The 21813-nt window shown below is 50.9% G+C and overlaps 1 protein-coding gene across 3 annotated transcripts in view; it reads right to left on the bottom strand.

Annotated features, from left to right (window-relative positions):
- PLCG2 (phospholipase C gamma 2) overlaps nucleotides 1-21813 on the bottom strand; it is a 139140-nt gene that overhangs the window by 13495 nt on the left and 103832 nt on the right. For all 3 annotated transcript variants that reach the window (XM_024735622.1, XM_024735623.1, XM_024735624.1), the window contains exons 20-29: nucleotides 20785-20856; nucleotides 17373-17482; nucleotides 14577-14673; nucleotides 13165-13231; nucleotides 11361-11518; nucleotides 6794-6896; nucleotides 5079-5288; nucleotides 3495-3640; nucleotides 2445-2559; nucleotides 1339-1506 (exon numbers count right to left, since the gene is read on the bottom strand). In XM_024735622.1, coding sequence (XP_024591390.1) covers nucleotides 1339-1506; nucleotides 2445-2559; nucleotides 3495-3640; nucleotides 5079-5288; nucleotides 6794-6896; nucleotides 11361-11518; nucleotides 13165-13231; nucleotides 14577-14673; nucleotides 17373-17482; nucleotides 20785-20856 — 1246 coding nt within the window. The remainder of the gene's footprint in view (nucleotides 1-1338; nucleotides 1507-2444; nucleotides 2560-3494; nucleotides 3641-5078; nucleotides 5289-6793; nucleotides 6897-11360; nucleotides 11519-13164; nucleotides 13232-14576; nucleotides 14674-17372; nucleotides 17483-20784; nucleotides 20857-21813) is intronic.

Below are 21813 nucleotides of genomic sequence, written 5' to 3'. Positions count from 1 at the left end.
TTGGGAGGGGCTATGGTTCACATCCCTCCTCAGGGACCCCGTAAGGAGGGGGAAACAGCAGAACCACTGCTCTGTGCAGGATGAGTCCAGGGGAGGTGGATTAGGAAGGGGTGGGCACAGTTACCACAAAAAGAAATGTGTCCTAAGCCTTACTTATTGGGCTCATGTAAAAGAGGCAAATCGCAGAGTAAAGTCCTGCGGCTAAGTTGCTGGGTTTAGTTTCCAGTGGGACCAAGTTAACCAAGGGGGCTGGCAAACGTCAGGCCTCTTGGACCTTGCAACTGAGTGTTCACTGCTGTCATTCAATCAGGAAGATGGTACTTCTAATCAGACAAGTTAAATATTTCTCAAGTTCCTGTTTCATCTACTCATTCGCTTAGGACTGTGTTTCCTCGATAGGACGGGCAGCCTAGGTCTCACCGGGTTTTCTCCAAGTGCCCTCTGAGGAGCTGGCTACACATGGAGATTCCTGGGCACCCCCCCACCCCAGCCTGGCTGAATGGGAACACCCTGGGATGGGCCTGCATTTTCTAACTGGAGCACCCCCACACACAGGTCTAGTTGTAGAAATGATTAGGTGTATATGATATAAATGTAGGGACTATCTGGTATGTTCCAAGTTTAGAGAAAATTAAAAAAAAAAAAGGAAACAGGACCCAAGGTTTCCAAACAACATCGAGAGAAAAGACTATCTTTGTATACAAATCACTGAAATGACAGTGATCTTCTGCTCTCGAAAAATGACCCTTGGAAAATAGGGGAAAAGTGAGTGACCTCATGAAGAATTGAGAAGGATCTATGACTGGGATCTCTCAGAAATACAGGGCCCTTCTCAAAGCATGAAGGGGTTGCGTGTGGGAAAGGAATCACAAGAGGAAGAAGTGAGTCAACCATCCCAACCTCGTAGAAGAGGAAGGTGGTGCTCGGACAGCCCAGGTGACTTGCCCAGGGTAACGTGGGGAAAAGCAGGCCTAAGACTGTAGTTCCGGGTCTCTTCCTTCCCCGGGAGCACCTTACCAGCCCCTGAACCTGCCTGAGGAGAGGCCAACAGCTTCTAACCTTCCAAAATGAAACCAAACTACAGTGTCAGGTGGACCGTCAACTAATAATCCAGTTTTGGATGCAGAAGCCCCACTGTGACCAGTCCAGCATCTCATCCTGCCACTTGCCACGGTCCCTGTCCCGGCTCACGGGAACTCCCACGAGATCAGCTGTCCAACCTACCCATGATTTAATAGAAGCCAGGAAAAAGGCTTTTTTCGTTCTTTTCCAAGCCAGCAGCCCAGACCCAAAAGGATGCCAATCCAAGCCAAACATTATCATTAAAACGGGTCTTACCTGATTTGATTCCTTTAATGGGGAAAGTGGCATGCGCGAGAAAGTTGGGATCGCTGAACATATCTTCCTCGTAAACCACAAAGCGTAGAAACGCGAGGTTTGGGTCATAAATTTCAAACGTCACCTTCTCCTGTGTCGGAGCCCAAACAGGGCTTAGGCCGTTGTCATCTGGAAGGAGATCCAAGCTCACTTAGAGGCCCCATTCGTCCTGCCCCCTCTTGGTTACACCATCTCTACATCTGTTGGCTGTGAATCTCTGTAGCAACGGTGTAAACACACATCTAGGCCAGGAGCTAAAATAATTTTTTTCCAATGCCATCACAGGCCTGGCCCTCAGTAAGCAGGTGGGGAGGCGACCACCGCCCGTTATAGATCTCCCACCTCAACCCCCTGGGATTGGGGGGTGGACAACAGTGCAGGAACAGGTAGGTTTGGACAAGAGAAAAGGAGACATGGGAGCCACATCCCTCGTCTGATGGGGGAGGTGGGTTAGGCGCTCTGAAGAGATAGTGGAATTTGGAGTTGCCAGGGGAGAACCAGCCTCAGGGAGTAAGGTAAATAGTTAACTTTCACCCTCCACAAAGGCCAGTTTCACTGGTCAGCACGTGAGCTGTTCATCGGGCTACCTTCTACCGGGGGCAGTGGTCCCAAGCCTCAAAAGGCCCACAGTTCGGTTTTTTCCAGGCTTCAGATGGCAGAACAAGCGTTCTCTGGGCTTCCCTGCCCTCTGTGGGTTAAGATCACCCAGGTTGGGCTGCAGCCTTTTGGGTCAGGTTAGCCACATCCTCTCTTAGCCCTGGACTCAGTACGTAAACAGGTGAGGGCTGATGCACAGAACAGGGGACACCCCAGAGTGAGAGGGAGCTGGAGCCTTGCCGGGGCCTCCCAACGTGAGTTACAGGCTGAGAAACACAGCAGCGGGTCCATGTCCAACTCTTCCATCACGTGGCCCTTTGTTTCTCCTCCCCAAGCTCCCCATAGCAGGCGAGGGGGATGAAGGGAAAGAGCTGGACACCAGTGCGTTACCGAATCCCCGACGACTAGCATCCCCAACCTGTGATTCAACTTGCCTGAAGTTTAACTGAGGAAAGGACCCAGCGACTTACTCACAACTGTTGTTTTGAACTTGTTGTTGTCATATTCGGCTCCGCATATTTCCACCTCCACAAAGGGACATGCGATACTGCGTCCAGGTTTGGGGAGATGACGAGCCCCCAGAACCTAGGACACCAAAAGCAAGGATTGCAACTCTCCCGGCTCCATCCTGGGCAGAGCCAACAAGTTCCACGTGGGTGGGTTTTCATTTCTTCACTGGTGAAGTACTAGACCCTCCTACAGTGGACACCCCTTCTGCTTCCCTTTTGTGGATGAGGAAATAGGGGTGGAGAGTCAGGGAGGATTCCACAGCTGTTAAGGACGAGCTGGGATGGCAGCCCCAGTGCCAAGAGACTCAACAGGTGGACCTCACCTGCGCACAGAAATGCATATGCCCAGGCCCAGGTAGGCACCTACAGAGATGGAGTTCAGTCACTCAGTTTCCCAGCCCCTCCCAGGAAAGGATGGGGGAGAATGTGGAATCCTTTTTGTAACAGGCCTTTTTTTTTTTTTTTAATTTTTAAGAACTTTGGTTATTTACATATGCTTCAGTTTCTCTTCCTTAATCTTATGAGAAATGCAGTTCATTTCCCTACTTTGCATCATTTCCCAAATGGGAGAAAACAAAAACTCTAACAAAGAGACAACACCTTCTCTGAAAGTTGGACCAGTTTAGAAAAGCTTTCACCCCTCAGAGTGGCCACGATGGGGACAAGCTCTCTCCTCCACAAAGACCAGAGAGCCACTTCTCACATGTTTGATTCCCCATTTTTTTCTGACCAGATGCTGATCTCACAGGGACCCTGGTGAACCCAGCCAGAGACAGATTCATAGCTCACCCCCACAAACAAGGGGAGGTGACCAAGCTGGACCTGGGAAGGTGCCCTTCCCTCCCCTCTTCCCCTGCAATGACCGTGGCGGGCACTGCAGTTAAGATCCTGAACCGTGTCTGGGTGTTGACGGTTTAAACCAGGTGACCGGTGTCCTTAGGCAGCGGGCTGGGCCATCCCCACGCTGCACAGACCGGGCCCCCTGCGCGAGGAAGGAGGGCTGGGCCTTACCTTGACCGTCAGAGTCATCAGGATCTTCCTCTGGGACTCCGGCGGCATGGGGTCGTACTTCTCCGCCCTCATGATCTCGGGCTGCAGGACGTAGCCAGTCCGCCCATTGAGGGAAAACAGAGCGTGATTCATCTGCAGGTACTTATCTGGGGAGGAAAGATAACTGCTGATAAAGTGAGGCAAGGAAAGGGGCCCCACGGTGCTGGGTAGGGGATGGTTTATACCTTTTTCCGAAAATAATTTGAGGCAGCTGTTAAAATAGGTATCAGACTCAAAAATATGGGTTTTAAAAAATCCAGTAAAAACCAGTGTTACGGGAAGAAAATGTGGGATTAAAAAAATCTCAGACTGGGGACACCTTTCCAAGTAAGACACAAAATCCAGAATGTATTCAAAGCTAAAAATTGCCACAAAGAACAAAATTTCCATAAAAGTTGACGTGCTGTAGAAAAATCAGTTTAACTCAACTGACAGGTAAATATCTATATATAAATTTAACCTGTTAAGAAATCTGGTAACTGTGCTGTGAATACCTAAACCCCCTCAGAAAAACTGGGTAAGAAGCATGAATAAAGTCTGCAGAAAAGAAAACACAAATGCTTCTTAAGTACCTGTTACTCATAAAAAGAAGTTACCAGTAAGGGAAGCTGTGACTACAATGTAACATCAGTTTTCACCTATCGAAGACTTTGAAAAGTTTTGCTAAAACTAAGTTGGTGAACTTTTGCCAAAAAGGGGGTAAACGTCTCGCCCGCTCATACTCCTGCCTGCAGTCCCCATGGAGGGCAGGGTGGCTAAGTGTCTTCGCTCAGACCCTCCTGGATACAGGGGTGCAGTGGTTTTCCTCAGGGCCAAGTTGATCAAAGCTGTTTGACCCAGCCTGCACGACTGAGAATTCTGCCCCACAGATGTGCTTCCGTATCTGAAGGGATGCTCACGTAAGGTTACAGGAGGCAGTGCCGTCTGTAGTAGCAAATGAAGGGAAATAACCTCAACATGCCTCAGCAGGGGATCAGGTGAAGACCTTATGGTTCTGCTCAGGCACAAAAATACAAAGGAGATGACTGATCAACAGGTCCTCCAGAGAGGCTTAAATACCCACCAAAGCGCAGAGCATCGTGATTCATGCCACCCTTTGCATAAAGAAGTTGGGCGTGTTGGCCTTTCCCAGCATATGATTGTCTCCAGAAGACAGCCTGGGCAGCAAGCCCTCAGAGAAGGATGGGCCCGGAGAGGGGACCGGAAGACAGCCACTGAACACCTGAATCCATTTGCCTGAAGCTCAATTCCTAGACTTTTAAATTACGTGTGTGTATTTCCTGTCCCTCTTAAACCGGACTGACTCCGCGTCTGTCACTTGCCATCACGGAGCCCGTCACACAAGCACCTGGCATGCCCAGGGGCCCCCTTCATCACTCTGTTCAAGGGGATGAGCCTCGCGCTAGCGTGCTGGCTGAACTCTGACAATTCCTAAGACACACGACGCGCTCTGGCCACCACATCACACCGGTGGCCCCAGCAGACTGTGCCTGGAATAATGCTCCGTCGTCTCAGATTTATTGGCCACAATCAGCCCCCTTTTACCTGGTGTCTGGAAATTGAGTGCCACCATCTGGGAGCCACACAGCCAGAGGCGGAAGGGGTCGTAGTTGGAGGAGTCCACCCGCTGTCCCTTGGGGTAAATGCGGGTCAGGCCCTTTTGATTGTATTTCAAGAGATCGTTGGGTTTCTGTCTGACGATGCTGTCAGCCTTTGTCTCCACGAAGGAGCGGATTTCTCGGAAGTCGGGGTTTTCTGCACAGAGAGGGAGTCGCATTTATTGTGTGTCTCGCACATTATCTTAACGCCTAATGTACGGGTGGGATGTGCAGGTCGTGAAATGAAACCAGGAATCTCTCCCGGATGAGACATTCAAGTGGTTATGACGCTACTGCCATAATTGGTTCTGCTGTGGGCTTTCCCCTCCGGGGCGGTGGCGCTCCCAGATATTAAGAGGGAGCCCAGTGTTCCCACAGCCTTTTAGTCTAGGATTATTGTAATTTACTTTTGGTTTAGAACTACCAGTAGCCTTGTACAAGAAACCACAAAAGCGGTACAGTTACAGAAAGGGGTGTGGGAAATGGGATCTGCAGGGAGGAGGAGATCTGAGGAGTGGAAGGTGCGGACGTTGGATCCGGCTTCCTCATCAAAGGTGTTGCAGGCACAAGATGAGTGAACCCAGCATCTTGGTGGAGGGAGAAACGAATGCCAGCAGGAAGGGATGTGACAGGAGAGGGGATGCCTGCGTGGGTGAGGGGACAATGAATGGGAGGAGACTTGTGGGAAAACGCAAACAATGCTTTGGATGAAGCTCTGCTGCTTCACATCCAGCTGTGGTAGGAGAGCTCTTAACACGCTGAGCGTGGCCGCGTCTGGTTCAGAGCTATGACATCTTTCCCTGCGTGTGGAGGTACCCAGGGACCAGCGTCCCAGTGACCATTAACGCTGAGGTTTAGTACTGCTTCTCTGGTCCTCTGCCTTGGAATTACAGATTCTTGAGATCAGAGACAGGAGTTGCTCAAAAGGAGGAAGAAACTATGAACGGGACCATTATTAGATGAAAGAACTTGCTACTTTGGAGGATTTGGTAGGAGATCCATTTTTGCATCCTTCTGCAGCCGGCCAAATAATGGCCCCCAAGGATATCTAGGTCCTGGTCTCTGGAACCTGTGACTGTGTTCCTTCTATAGGAAAGGGACTTTGCAGGTTGATTAAATTGAAGGGCTTGAAAGGGGGAGATTATCTGGCCCTAAATGAAACCACAAAGTCCTTATAACTGAGAGGTAGAGGGGGATTTGACTACGTAGAAAAGAAGGCAATATGACCACAAAGGTAGAGACTGGAGTGACATGGCCACAAGCCAAGGAATGCCAGCAACCATCAGAGGTGCAAGAGGCAAGGAACAGATCCTCCTCTGGAGGGAGTGGGGACCTGCTGACACCTTGATTTCAGCTCAGTGATACTGATTTTAGACCTCGGCCTCCACGACGGTGAGAGAATAAATACGTGTTGTTTCAGCCACCAAGGTCTTAGTAACTTGTTACAGCAGCAGAAAAACGAATCCACCCTTTAAGAGGGTTTGCCTTCTGAAGATACCAGAAGGGCCTGTTTCACCAGCATCCTTGCCCTGAGGACAAACGGAAGGGGAGGTTCCCACTTAGCAGAGTTAAGACGAGTAGGAACGGTTTTCACAACGCCAGACTCAAATGGAATCAAGAGTTTTCCCCGAGGTTGGGGGGCAGAGTGATGGCAGACGGTACCTAGGTTGTCCTTGGTCTTGCTGGTTGGTTTGCAGTAGACGACCAGGTCCGAGAGCTCGATGGCGATGGACTGGTTCTTCTCCCAGTACTTCATGTTGTTCTCCTGTGTGGACCCAATCTCGAGTTTCAGCCCTCAAGGCGGCACCTGCGAAATCCCATCCTCCCAGCACCTGGCAGGCGTCTTCCTCCTCTGGGTCCCCTCTTCTCTTTGGCCCTCACACATGCTCACATCTTAAATGTGGTGGAAAGTTCTCCTCTCCCCTGCCCGTCCTCTTACTTTGGAAATTCTCCACCGAGCTGTCTCTACCCAGGATCGGTGTCTAGCTCAGTCTCTCTGACCACAGCTCTCGAGAATACAGGGGAACGAGGGCTCTTCTCTGTCACCACCCCTCTCTCAACCCTCTGCTCCCGGCGCGCTGCCCTATCCCTCCTCCTGAAACCACGCTGTGACAGTTCATCAGATTCTAGTTCTCAAGCCCAGGACCGCTCTAAGGCCATGGCCTCCCTGTGCTCACTCGCTGTCCCCTGCACCCCACCTCCCTGCAACGTGCACCTCTCTGTGCAGAGGACTCTCCACGGCCCGGGCCACACACCAAGGACTTGGGAGCCACTCGCCCTCGGAGGACCCACGGTCAAATCCATCTCCAGGTAAGGATGGGCTCTCACTCCACTCCAAACCAGACAACCCTCTCTGGCCTCACCAACTTCTGACCCATCCCCCATTGGCCAAGCGGGGGAACCCTAGAGAGAATATATCGTTCACAGATGATAACATTCACCATCCGGGAGGCTGCTTAGCTTCAGGCAGTGCACACTAAGTGCTTGATGGATATTATACCTAAGCCCACACATCCCTGAGAGGTACAATTTATCTCCACTCTTCCACGACATTACAGCACACACAGAGGTTGAGTAGCTTACCCCGGGCTCCACAGCAGGCCGAGACTGGATGCTTAAGCACTCGGCCTCACCTGTGTTACCACTCTGCTTCGCCCCCTCTCCACCCTCAGCCACCAGGTACGGGAGGAGGCCTGTCTGAAAGGCCGCCAGGTTCACATCCCAGGTCCCTCTGAAGCACAGCGACGACGTCCTGGCCCCTCATCCTGCCGCCCCCATCCTCCTCCCTCCTCTGCAGGTCCGTCGGATTCTGGAGGCCACCCAGATCACTCCTTCCCCAGGACGCCTTCCTGGGTAACTCCATCCAGGCCTGGGAAAGAGATGCTGCATCCCTCAAGCCTTCCGGAATGCCCACTGCCTCACCCGGTCTTGGCCTTGCACTGTCTCTCGTCCGACTATCTGTGTTGGTGCCTTTCAACACTAGTGTCCAGACCAGTGTCCACACTGAGACATGTCCCTTGGGAGCAGGACCCTGCAGGTAGCGAGTCTTCTGGTGACAGGTGGTGATTTGGTGACAGGAGCATCACAGTGGTTACAACTGTGGGGACTGGACTCAGAGGCGGGTTTGAAAGCTGGCCCGATTTGCTGGCTCTGCCGACGGCACAAGTCACCTAGCCTCTCTGTGCCTCAGTTTTCCTCAACTGTACGATGAGGCTAACTTGAATACCTAACCTCCTGGAGCTACTGAGAGAATTAAAGGAGGAGGCCTCTGCCCTCGCCGATCATGTGGCAAACAAGGGGTGCGACACGGATTGCCCCAGAAATGCCTTTCCGGGCCAAGGACAAGAGCATCCACTTTTTAAACAAGCAGGCGCGGGCACCCGATTTCTTCTGTAAGAAGGCCTCCAACTCATGACTGCTGACAAAGATCCTGGGGCCCAAGTGGACCCTGGCAGTGACTGACCAGCAAACGAGCTTTTTACATGAGCTCTGGCAGCAGCCACATCACCGGGGGAGATCTGAACGTGAACTCTGCCCTAGTTCGTCGAAGCACACCCAGCTTTCACCAGCCCTTCCCACGCTCCCTGAATGTTCCTGGGCACAAAGCAAGCTGTAGCGGCAAGGCTCAAAGGGCTGGTGTGGGTGGGACGGGCACGGAGCAAGAGACAAAGAAGGTGTCAGCCAGATCGTCTACGGCCAGATGCCATCAGGGAGACTGAAGCATTGTCTAAGCTCAAACCTCAGGTGTTCTTTCCTAATCCTTGTGTCAGTTTGGCTTATGTCCTCTTAGTACACAATTTTCCCCGCAGGTTATTTGGGGAGAGGAAACCCTAGCAACGACACAGCTCACTTCTAATGACAGTATGCCCACCTGAAGTAAGGGTGGGTGGAGCCAAGCCACAGCTGTGTCCACGTGTGGACCTCTGCCCTCACCAAGCACAGAGCCACGACGGGTTACGGGGCACCACTTCTCCTCTCAACCTCAGCAGAAAACAGTATCAGTTCACGCTGAAATACCAGCTGCTACTGCAAAAGTGTAGCACAGTTACTCTCCAGACCCACAGGCCAGCTCAGCGTTTGAAATGACAACACACTTCATTGGTCAGGCTTTGGAAACTCACTAGCTAGATGAATCTCAGTGACTGGTCTTCTGCCATTTGCCTGAAAGAAGCCAGAGATGATGTGAAATTACAGAGCCCTGAGCAGGTTCCTAGGGCCTCGGTGAGGAGTTCCTGGCAGTGAGCTGACAGCACACCTCGTGTTGCTTTCCCAGTGGCAGCATGGATCCACCTTGCTTGTTCCCACGCCGGCAAGCCCTATGGCTGGTTGTGTTCAGAGTGGAAACTTTGTCAATTCTGCTGACTCCTGTTTTTTAACATTCGTATGAAATGTGATAAGACTAAGCAGATGTAAAAGCTAATTAGAAAGGAATGTAGACCAAGGCAGAGAACAGCAGCCTTCAAGAGCTAGGCTTAGCTTCAGAAACCGTCATGTGCTGGGGAATGAAGGGGACAGCCTTCAAGTGAAGTCACATTTTCCTCCATTAAGAGAAAGGGAGAGAGCCAGGAAGCACCCGGCCGAGGGTGTCATCGCCATGCCCCTCCCCTCCGAGCCCCACACTCAGATGGGGCATGAGCGCCTGAGGATAAAGTGGCTAAAGGCTTCCTCCTCACTGGTGTTTTTCTCCGTTCTCAGCTACACGGGCCTAGAATCCCAAGTACTAGAATGTGCTCAGGACAGTCACATGCTTGCAGATGGTGCCACGCAGATCATGACGACAGCCACTCAACTGACAATGAAAACACACCTAGGAGAAGGCAGGGGGAAATTACCTTTCAGAGGAACCCCAGGACAGTGGCAACCCCCTGGGCCTCAGAGCCGTACTGCATTGGAGGCACCGAGGGCAGAAGACATGGCCCCATGGGGGAAAGTGGGAATAGCCTTGTCGGCCACAAGCTCGTGGTTCATCCCACGTGACTGATGTGATGACGTGACAGGTCTTGCGAAGGATAAGGACCCATGTGTAGGGCCTCTGACTAGATTCTGGGATGGGGGAAAGACGGCAGGCCCTGCCAGGGAGGGTGCCCATCTGAACAGCTCTCGGCACAAAGTCTTCTAAAGAAGAGGACTTTACTCCAGGGTGTCGAAAGGATGAGTCGGGGGGCCTCTGGTGACCACAGACTGGCCAAGTTGCAAAGTCCCCCAGAGGAAGAAGAAAAAATCAAACCAAGTACACTGGAGAGGGGAGACACATCAATTATAACCAGAGGTCAGAGGGATCCAAGAGGTCCTAAGAAAGCCTTAAAGTCAGTCATAGAAGCAACTGGGTATATGGGAAACCCTAGAACTTCTTCCCAGTTCCGTGGCCACAAGAAAGAGCAGATAGCACCTTGCTCCGTCATCTAAGACACAGCAACACTTCCCCATGTCCTCCTGGCATGAAGACGACACGATGATTAAATCCTGTGGTGACCTGAGCCCTTGCCGTGGGTCAGGCTCTGGGCCAGCACTTTCTATGCATCATCTCCTTTCATCTTGTGAGTTAGGTATCTGGCTCCTCATTTTACTGACAAGGAAACTGAGGCCCAGAGAGGTGTGGTTACCTGCCCGGGGTCCAACCCTGCCAGGATTCAAACTCCAGTTGGCTTAATTCTAACCCTCCTGTTCTTACCTAGAACCTCGCCCTTTTCAAAAGACCTCCAGACAAACCCTAATGCTCCATTGAGGATAAACCCTCAAAAGCTCATTCCCATCAAGACTGGAAGTTCCCCCCACAAGGATACAAACTTCTGGAAGGAAAGGGCTGTGTCTTATCGATTACAGTATTCCCAGGGCCCTTTCCAGTCCAGAGACGTGAGCTCAGTGAACGTGTGCTGGAAGGATCCAGGCTGCTTTGAACAGTATTTAGAAACAAGAAAACGTTCCAAATGAGGAAGGCAAAACTTTCTTGTTAAGACACACAGGGCCCGACAGGCCCCAAACATCAAGGGTCACTGCACACACCGTGAGCCTTCAAAGGTTCAAACCAGACCCAGCTCCACAGGTGGACCTCCAGTACCCGTTTCCTCTCCGCAGTGCTCCTGTCGTCTGAACCCCCTCCCCTGCCCCCTGAACTCTGTGGGGCCGCTGGGCCTGCTCCTCCGGCAGACCAGACCCACCCCACCTCAGCAGAGTACCACAAGCCTGAGAATACCAGGCCCACCTGAGCCCAGGTGAGCAAAAGGCTTACCTTGGTGTCGATCTTCCAGGTGATCTCCCGGATGCTCTGGAACCACTCGAACAGCTCCTCCACCTTGTCTGTGGCAAACTCCACCGGAGGGTCACCCTGCTTCTTGGGCTCCAAGATAAAGACGAAAGGCTTCTGGTTCTTCCCCTGTGGGGCCTTTACTTTAGGAAAGGATAACAAAAGGCCTGCTCAGCCTGTTAGAAAGCCAAAGAAGACCAGATTTCCACTTCCCCAGGCCACTTCTCTTATGACCCCAACCCAACCATCATTGTCAAAGCGCTGACCGGGACATCTACCTTGTATCAGGTTGCGGTCCACGTCTTAATGCGCAGTTCCTGTCAATGTGACCTTATTTGGAAATGGGGTCTGTGCAGATGTACGGAAGGATCTCAGGATGAGATCATCCCTGCATTTTGGGTAGACCCTAAATCTAGGAACCAGTGTCCTTCATCAGAGAAAGGAGAGGGAATTTGAGGCAGAGACCCAGGGGCGTTAGTTGGCCATTGAAGATGGAGGCAGAGACTGCACTGATCAGCTTAAGCCACGGACCGCCAGCAGCCATGAGCAGCTAGGCATGGAATAGGTTCTCCTACAGGGAAAGTATTTTCTGGAAAGAGAAAATGAAGGCTACGAGAGGAGAAATTATCGGCCACATGATGTCATCAACAAAGATCTCTGAGCTCTCACGTGCCAGGCACTGCTCTGTATCTTCCTTAAGTCTAATCACAGCTTTTTGGGGTGCTACTCCTGTTCTGCCCATTTCACAGGAGGGGAAACAGAGACTCGTTGAGGCAGAGTAACCCACGGAAGGTCACAGCTGGTAGTGGCAAAGCTGGGGCTCAAGTCAGACCTGATTCCAAGCTCCCTCCTCATTACCCTGAGCCACGTGCCTGTACAAGTTCAGTGCAGGATGATACAAAGGGTGACAGCAGGGCGGGCACGAGCCCCCAGTGCCCCAGACCCAGCTTGTCTGACAACTCGCAGTGGAAGCTCAGGCAGCTTCTGTGGTCACTACAGGGCTTGGTTTTCTCATCTGTTAACTGGAAATGGAACCAAGAATCCTTTGCCCACCTGCCTAGGCTAGTGGACTGACGGACTACAGCGGGCACGGAGGCCGGCTATGGAAACACGGGCTGCTCAGAGAAGAAAGGCGCTCTGGCTTCTTGCCCAGAAAGTCTCTCCTCACTGCCTTCAGCTCCTTCGTCTGGAAGCTGCTATATGCTCACTTCAAAGGCCCAGGAAGCACCATGCAAATCATACCCCTGCCGCCACGGTTGAGGCTGTGGGCTCCCTCCTGCACCAGACTCTGAGGGGGAGGCCAGGTTTCCCGACGCCCAGCTGAGCTGCCAGGAAGCTGCAGCTCTGAGAGGGGAAACGACAGGCCCAGGGTCTCGCAGCAACTGAGAGGCAGAGCTGGGCTAAGAACCAGACACCCCCAACTCTATGCTCCACCGCAGCCCAGCCAACGTCTCAGCTCCTCCTAGAAAAGCATGGGAGACCCAGGCAGACCCCTGCGACGAGGACGATGATATTGGGAATAACAACAGCCAACATTAGTCCAGCACTTAATATATACGCACCAGGGTATATAATAACACCAGATTACAGCGCTTTACGGATGTTAACAGCATAGCAATCAAGATGTAAGATGACAGTCATTGACCAGCTTGGCCCAATACTCAGCTTCGGCATCCAAGTCGAAGCTAGAAGGACCCAGGACAGCTGACCCCCTGTCTGGGGCGGTCCTGAGGCCAGGCTGGAGGGAGATTTGGGTGGGAATCTGGGCTGAGACCATGCGTGCACATACCAACATTATAGGTGTTGAGATCCAGTATTCCTCTGCAAAGAGACCCTAAGGGATTGTCTTCAATAATCTGTGAAGAAACAAGACATAACTCACGCTCGTCTTAAAGGGAATAATGAAAAGATAACCAGTTTCCAAAGTATACCGTTTAGCAGAGGCACTGCCTCTGGAACTGTTTAAAATGCACTTTCATTACAGGCTACGTCCACGGGGAGAGAGCTAAATAACGAAAAGCATGTTGCTGGTGGGGACCCAGCAGCGAGCAGGTGCTGGCAGGTTCAGCGTTTCATTTTCCAATCTGTAAAAAGGCGCCTTGTGAATTCCAGAGCAGGTTTCGAAGCATTTCCATGGATCTGGTTTCAGAAACACCCTAGACCCTTTCTTCTGACATTATCAGGAAATGGGACTGGCCTCCTTTCCAAGCCCAGCTCAAGAACCTTCTGTGGCTCCCTGTGTCCTATGGGAGCAACACCTAAGCTCTGCAGTCTCGCCTCAAGGCTTTCCGGGCCCTGCTCAGTCTTCCAGCTCTTCCTCTCGCGAGGCACGTTTGAACCATCCCAGGGATCAGGTGAGGTGGGGAGTTTCCTGGTCTCGGGAAAGCTGGAAGAACTGTGTATCTGCCCATCACATGTACTACCCCACCCCTCCCCCAGGCTAATGCCGACTGTGCGGGTAAAGGGCAATGCGGGTGGACACAGCTGGGGAGGGGTGTGGGGGGGGGGGCGTTCACGTCTCTGTCTCAGGCCCGGCGCAATGAACAAAACTGTGTTTCCACTACCACACCTTTGTTTAGGCTGTACCTCCCACCTGCAGTTCCCTTCTGCTGGTCTCTGGCTGCTGAACTCTAACTTGACGTTTAACACTTAAAGGCCTCTTCCTCCATGCAGCCTTCCTAAAGTGCCCCGAGTCCCTTAGAAGAAAGTCTAAGATTCCAGCCTTGGACCACTGCTGTCGCACTGAAAGTAGCTGCTCTTCGAGCCTTCTGAGCAAGAGGCAGCGGGGAACAGAAACCAGGTTTGCAATGTCACCAGGAGGGCCTCGACACACCTTTCCCTTGGGCGGGCCTGCTTACATCAAGCACGTTCTGAATGTCTGGCTGGCCAAACGAAATGTTTCATTCGCAAGCCGCTTTAAGCAAAGGACATGGCCGTGGGCGTTTTCACTGCGGAGGGAATTCTGCATATGCAAAGCCTTCCAGCCCAGCGCAGCAGCCTGATTTAAACCTGACTGTCTTGTCACAGTGACCGTCACCCACAACTCGGGGGACAGTCCCAATTTCCCCGTCACTCTGCTGTCCCTGTTCGGGAGCTCCTTGGGGAACACAGGACAACGCGTACAAAACGTGGAGCTGGCTCAGTGGACCCCCCAGAATAGGATCGGTGGGTCCCTCCCTGTGATGAACGATGGAGACTCACCTGCTTTTCCAGGTCCTCCCCGTCAGCCGTTGAAATGTCTTCAACGTAATTGGACGGGAAGTACTGCTGGATTCTGGTTCCGTAGTCTCCTTTCCACCTATATGGAAACACAGAGGGGATCAGAGGGCCTTGGCCTAGCGATCTTCACTGCTCACTAGCTCCCAGCCGATGGGGGAGGGGGAAGGGGGCAAGTGACTGAGTGGCCGGAAGAGGGGGTCGTTATCTGTGACAGCGGAGCCTATCAAAGGGATCCTCTGCTTTTTTTTTTTTTATCAGCAGTGAGTGCTGGAGGTCACGTCCTCCCCTTACCATGATCCTAGTGTTTGGTCAAAGCCACCAAAAGTCAAAAGTTTCAGTGCTTTAAGTGGACATCAGACGCCATACAAGACAAAAGCTCAGCTCTAGCAGAGGCCCAGCCCCCTTTCAGGGAGGGCTGTGAATTTAGAGACAGGGGTGGGATAAGGAAGGTTCTGGAGCCAGACGGCCTGGAATCAAACCCAGTTTCACCATCAGCTACGAGGTGTCTGTGCCTCAGACACTCCATCTGTACGTGGGGATCATCCCAGTGCCTCCCTCAGAGGGTTTTATTGGGACTATATGAGTTAACATACACTACAAGCTTTGAGTAGCCCCTAGTACATATTAAGCGACCAACAGTGTTGGTTCTTGTTACTCGGCTAAAATCGTGCCCCCCCCACCCCTAACCTTCCCACCTCTGTAGCAACACGAGACATAATCAACTTTTGTACGTGTCTTGATTCAACCAAACTGGCGGCACCTCCAAGATGTGCCCCCAGGTCCGGTGCCTGGACATGCAGGGCTCCTCCTCCAACCCCTCTTGTGGGCCACTTTCTGCAGCCAGGGGGCTCCTTCCAGAATGCACCTCTGACCCCACCATACCAATAGCTCCTGAGGCCTTCAAAATTAAGCCTAGACTGTTCAGCCTGGCGATCAGAGCCTGGAACGCTATAGCCCCAGGGGCTCCTGGACCCCAACTCCTACCTCTCTGTGACTTGAACCTGATATTCATTCCAGACCACCTGTGGCCACCTCCCCATGTGGCCCTGCCGTGCTGTCTAACTTCTATGCCTTGGTCCATGCCCTTTATAGCCAGCTTGCTCCTAACCATTTAAGACTCAGCTGGGGCCTTCCTCTTCCAAGAAGCCTTCCCTGACTGCCACCTAGGCTGAGTGCTCTTCCTCTGTGCTCCTTGGCATCTGTTCCCACAGCTGTCAAACCAGTCCGCGCCTTATATTTAACTTAACAGTTATACATCGGTCTTCCCCTCGACGTGAGACCTTTCTCGGTCTTAATCAAATCTATCCTCGGGGGCGCTTAACAAATGTTTGTTAACCTGAACAAGCAGAGAGGACTGACTGTCCCACGACCTGGTGGAAACACAGAATTGCCAGTCGTGAGCCTCTTTCACACTCTTTTCACCTTCATTTCCCCAGACCCATCTCCAGCAAAGTCTGGCTGTATTCAGGGCGACTGTATGGACCATTTGCCCAGAACCGAATGGTTTATACCTGTGGTCCAGACGTAGTGTCAACACTGCATTCCCTCCACTCTCGAATGCATCGTGGTTTGAACCACAATTATTTGGTCCTCTAGTATGGGAGGATGCAAAAAAATGTGGTCTGAGGCAGACATCCCACTAGGTGGCAATACTGTCACCAGGGAGAGAATAAGAAATGAGGGGACCTCAGCTGGGCATAAGGTTTACCCTCAGTCCCTCACTAAAGGCACTTACTCCAGTCTCTTAACTCATCTTGAGACAAGATCTCTGGGGATCCAGGTAAGAAGTGGGTTGGAAAGAGGGGGTTCTCCAAATTAAAAAAAAAAACAAACAAACAAAAAGAAAGTCTGAACACCCCTGGATCTAGCACACGAGTAAGTAAAAAGTGTGGCCTCTTGAGTCAGAAGGCCTGGCTTCAAATCTCAGGCTGCTGTGTGACCCTGGACAAGTTACTGCACTTCTCTGTGCCTCAGTGTCCTCGTCTGTAAAGTGCAGGTAAGAACAGAGCCAACCTTATAGGATCACTGTGTGCATTAAACGAATTATTTCAAATGAAGTGCTTAAGACAGTGCTTGACAATGCTCCATTCAGGCTGCTGTTCAGATTTCTAAGTCAGGTCCAGCTATCTTGCAAGAGGAAGAGGTGCCAATTTCGTGAGGTGCTTGAGTCTCTGCAAGTGCTCATGGTTATGAACAAGTCCTTATGGGTCTAAAGTAGGAATCATCCCATGAACCCACTTGCCTAGGGACCTATGGATGGGCAGAGAGTTCTTATTCCCAGGTGAAAAAGGAGAAGAGATAACTCAACCCTCAAACACCCAGGTGCCTTTGGCCTAAAAATGTACCTCTTCAATCCAGGATGGGGCCATCGCATAGGGCACGGGACTAAGCAATAGCACAAGAATTTGAATTTAAAATAATGCACAGGCTTGTGCTGTTTAGTGGCTGGACCTCGGAAAGCTTCATTCACTGCATCTGTAAGTGGGGATAATCGTAGTCCTAACTCTGCAGGGTTGTAACAAGGATCTGGTTAATGTATGAAAGCAGTCAGCATAGTGCTTGGCACACAGTAAGACCTCAAGAAATGGCAGCTGCTATTATAATTAAAATAATACATAATAAGATGTAATGATATGATAAAGGACATGAGAATTGTTATTGTTATTTATCCACTTTTCTGAATACAGCATGCATCAGTCACCTTCCTACAGAAAGTACAACAGGTCAAAGCCAGCCCAGAGCAGCAGATAAAGGGGTCAGAGCTCCCCTCAGCCTTACCAGCCCCCAGGCTCCTTGGAGACATTGTGGATGAGGGCGCCACGGCAGAAGCTCAGCTCATCGTTTCGCTTGGCTTTGTAGTCATACAGAGCTTTCACGGTTCTCTGAGGCTTTCAGGGAAAACAAGAGGGTAAAGGTCAGGCCGGGCAACAAGAGCAGAAGGAGGCGGCTGCATTTTCTGGCACATTTGGTTCCTCTCAAAAGAGAGGGAGGCCTTAGTCCAAGGTTACCGCGCCATCTGCTGGTGAAGGGCTGGCATTGCCAGGGAGCCACAGCCCCCAGGACGTATACCAGGGAGTGGGGATGGGGACTGGCCTAAGTCAGAGCCTAGGGCACCTCAGAGTGAGCCAGTATTGCTCCATTTCCTCAACAAGGAAAGGACATGCCTTTCACATTAAGCCACAACCTCCTCCTCTGAAGTCCTCAGTGCCTGTGCTCCCAGAAGTCCATCCTCCCGGAAGTTCAAGCTCAACACCGTTTCTGGACATCCCCAAGTCTCACCAGCATTTTCACCTAGGCCAGTGATCCCCTAACTAGGCTCCTGAAGGGTGCTGACATTTTGCAAGAGTAACTGAGGTGCTCCTCCGTGAAATTCACCAAAAGGAGGTCTCTGCACTGGCAGAAACAAGACAGAACTTAGGACAAAATTTCTCTTCAGTGAACTTGCTTTAATGCCGGCTGCTTGGCAAGCATAAATCAATGACAAAATGAACACCCACACACACAGCAAGCAAACACTAACAGGAAAACCTCAGAAACAATCAGCCTGTTTAGATCAGCAGCCGCCCCTCCCCGAACCCAAGGAAATGAGGATGGGGGTTTTATAAGGAATCCATAAAACTGCTCCTCAGAGCATGGGCTATGGAGTCAGACACATGGGTTAAAATCCTTGGTTTGCCCCTTCCTTACCAGCTATATAATCTTGAGGCGCTCTCAGCCTCAGTTTCCCCATCTGTGAAACAGGAATTAAAACTTTACATACTTCACAGGGTCACTGAGACTATTAAATGAGATAATGCATGAAAGGATAAAAATGACAAGAGCTAGCATTTCTTAGTCAAAGCCCTGTTCTAGGCCTTTTATCTACAGTATCTCCTTAATCCTCACAACAACCCTAACAGGTAGGTAAGCAGTAGGAGTATCTCCTGTTTTACAGATGAGGAAGTAGAGGTACACAGAGGTACACAAAGAAGTATCCTTGCCCAAAGTCAACCAACTGGTAAGTGACTGAGCAGAGAAAGAACCCATTAATACGAGTTACTGCCATAGTTCGTGATGTTCCATAAGAAGCAATGTGGGTTTTATGAACTTTGCCATAGGAACCTCCAACCAGAGCTTTCGCCCTTGACTCCCCCACCTGCAAACAGTGCAGGCTCTACCTGTGCATCCTGCTTCAAGGGCAGACTTAAGGACCAGAGCCACATCTTACCCCATGAAATCCTATAGGTCACTGCCAGACTCCAAGGCCACAAGGAAGGTATAGCCAGTGGCAGAGGGGGGGGGGGGGTGCCATATAACAGCTTCCAAAGGAGCAAGTCTCCAGCCTGATAGATGGCAGGAGAGGTCCTTATGTCAGGTCCCTCATGAACTAGAGAAATGAACCACCACTGGAAGACCAAGCAAGCATGTAGCACAGCAAACTGGCTAAGAGTACACTCCTAGGAGCACCCCAATCCCAGCTCCACACCTTCCTCAGCAATTATTCAACCTCTGTGTACCTCAGTTTCCTCATCTGTACAACGGGCACAAAAATGGTACCTAACGCCTGGGGCTGTTATGAGGAATAATGAGCCATCAGGTGCTTAGAACAATGCTCGCTATGTGGTCATCAGTGTGTGTTAGCTGTTATTACTGATCTAATCACTCCAGTTCTAAGAGCTCATTTAAAGGACATAAAGCAAAAGCTACAAAGCCTCACAGGTGAGCAAGTTCAGTTTAGTGTTAATGAGAAGAGCACAGCCTAGAAACAACCCAAATGGCCACTGATGGGGACACAGCCAAATGGGCACAGTTACCCAGAATATTCTACAGCATAAAACACACTCTCTTTTTAAGTTAAAATCCCAGTCCATGTACTTCATCTAAATTGCCTGGCTTACCAGGTTAAACAAAAATGGTCATTAAGTAGCTTAACAGTGGAGAAACTCAACCTGTGGCCGAGCAGCAGGTGTACAAAGCAGAATAAAAATGGCAGGTGCTGGTGGTGGTGACGCTAAAATACACCTCCATGCGGACAAAGACGAGAAGGGACGGAACACCCGGAGACGCAGACAGCTACTGCACTGGGATGGTGAGACCAGGCCTGGTTCTTTTTCTTGCTTTCAAAGTGTTTTCTTTAATTGTTACATCATTTTTTCAGTCACAGTAATAATAATTTTATTTTGAAGCACTCACCATGGTCTGGCAGCTTGCGATCAAATTCTGCATACAATCATGTCTTACTTGGCTCACTGAGTGTAGGAAGACTTTCTCTACAACTTGGTTTAGTTGCCAGGATTTTATAATGGGGAGATTTCACCTCAAACATCCAGATTACTGGCTTGTCTCGAGAAATCAGAAGACCCAGCCTGATCTCTGGAAAGGCAGCCATCGACTCCTAACGGGGGCCGGCTGCCCTTGAGATGGGCTGTGTGTCCCCAGTTTACCATGGCCTCCACCAAACCCTGACACCTGGCTGACATGAGGCCATGTCATTCTCATAACCAAAGCATCTGTCACTTCTAATAAAAGTTTTTGCTATTCAGCCAAGTCCCCTAATGCCTTTCACACCCAGTTCCATTCACCCACAACTTTTCAAGACTCACTTCTTGCTGAAAGGGATTTGCATTCGCCAAGGATTATAAGTTTAAACAAATTTCTCTCTGGATTTCTACAGAGCCCACCAGCAGGGCCCCTTCCTAAGTGAGAACCGTACACTAATCGTGTACCAGACAGCCCCCCAAACAGAAGATTCGCCGCAGGCTCAAACTGAATTTGAGATGAAACCAGGAGCTGCAGGCTAATAGTAAAAATCCAGGCCCACCTGCATGAAATTACACAGCAGCTGGGGTGGGAATGTAAGATACCGTTCGCACTGCAAAGAGGTCACTGAACCAAATGAATTTATGAACACCACAGGCTCGGTCACTTAGCAAGAAACATGTGAAAGACTTTTAATTAGAAGCTGTGTGGCCCAAAGGTGGTTCATCAAACTTCAGAATTTTAGCAAAACACAGTCACGTCTGGATGGAATTCTATTAACCTCTTCCCTGAAACTAGATGTCGTGTTGTCAATCATCATTTTCTTCTCAAAAAAACATTTTGGGGGGCCAAGTTTTCCAAAATGCTCCCTTACCCTCTTTTAACTTGGGGGTGGGCCCCATGTCAATCTAGTGACTAAGGAATAGCGTGAATTGGAAGTTCGGCACTGTACCATGGAAGGACTGATTTCACTGGGATCCACATACATCCTGCTGACGTCATAGAGGGAGTTTATATCTCTTTCCTGAAAAAGAATAGAGAAAAATAAATGGAGCCATCCAAGCTTCCGGGACAGCCCTTACTTAGAACAAGGATGCTAGGCATCTGTGTGGTTTCCTGCTCTCTAGTAGAAGAGCTGAAACCTCATAGTTTACTCACCTTGGGAGTGGAGACAGTAAAAAGCTATTAAGAAGTTCCCCCAAACTTGGAAATTTTACCCCAAAATGAAAGTGGCCCCCATGTGGGCCTACACTGTGCCAGGCACTGTGCTCCTTTGTAAGAAAAAAACACACACCCTGAGATCCAGTGGTGTGCTGGAGCGAGCTCACCGCTCTTCCTGACCGCCACTCAACGTCACCAGCTTGACGCTGGCCACTGTGGGAGTCTTTACACCACAGAAATTGGCAGATGCCACAAACCAGGGCTTTGTTTCACAGAGAGGTGGGTAAACGTCCACCAGCACGCACTGAAGATCCCTCCTGCCCTTCCTCTGCCTCTCTCACTGGCCTTTAGCCCCACCAGCCACATTCCCGTCTCGTGCACGCCTGCTCCCCCACCCCCGGAACTGGCCTCCTGACAGCTTCCCGGCCAGTCTGCTCCCTGGGCTCCCTTCTCACCCTCTGCAGGAGGCCTGCTCCCACCTCTGTGGCCCCAGTCTAACGAACTGCCCCATCCCTTAGCACACCATCCTGTTTTCTCTTCTTCGTTGTAACTCACCCTGCCCGGTGCGTGTGTGTCACCCAGCTCCCTTTCCTAGAGCCCAAATTTCCCAGCGGCCGATGGTGTTCCACCATACTCCCAGTATCTAGAACAGTTCCTGGCACATGGTTGGTGCACAGTAAATCTCTTTTCATTAAGTTAATGACTCTGTCTGATAGGAACCGAGACATGGTAATCAGATCGGCTGTCTTCTCTGCTCAGAACCCTCCCAACGGCTCAGAATAAAAGCCCGTGTCTCACGGTGGCCCTACACCACGCAGTT

This window comes from Neophocaena asiaeorientalis, unplaced genomic scaffold (assembly GCF_003031525.2).
Source record: "Neophocaena asiaeorientalis asiaeorientalis breed wild unplaced genomic scaffold, Neophocaena_asiaeorientalis_V1.1 scaffold40, whole genome shotgun sequence".
In the NCBI taxonomy this organism is placed as follows: Eukaryota; Metazoa; Chordata; class Mammalia; order Artiodactyla; family Phocoenidae; genus Neophocaena; species Neophocaena asiaeorientalis.
This window is presented reverse-complemented; position numbering and strand designations above follow the sequence as displayed.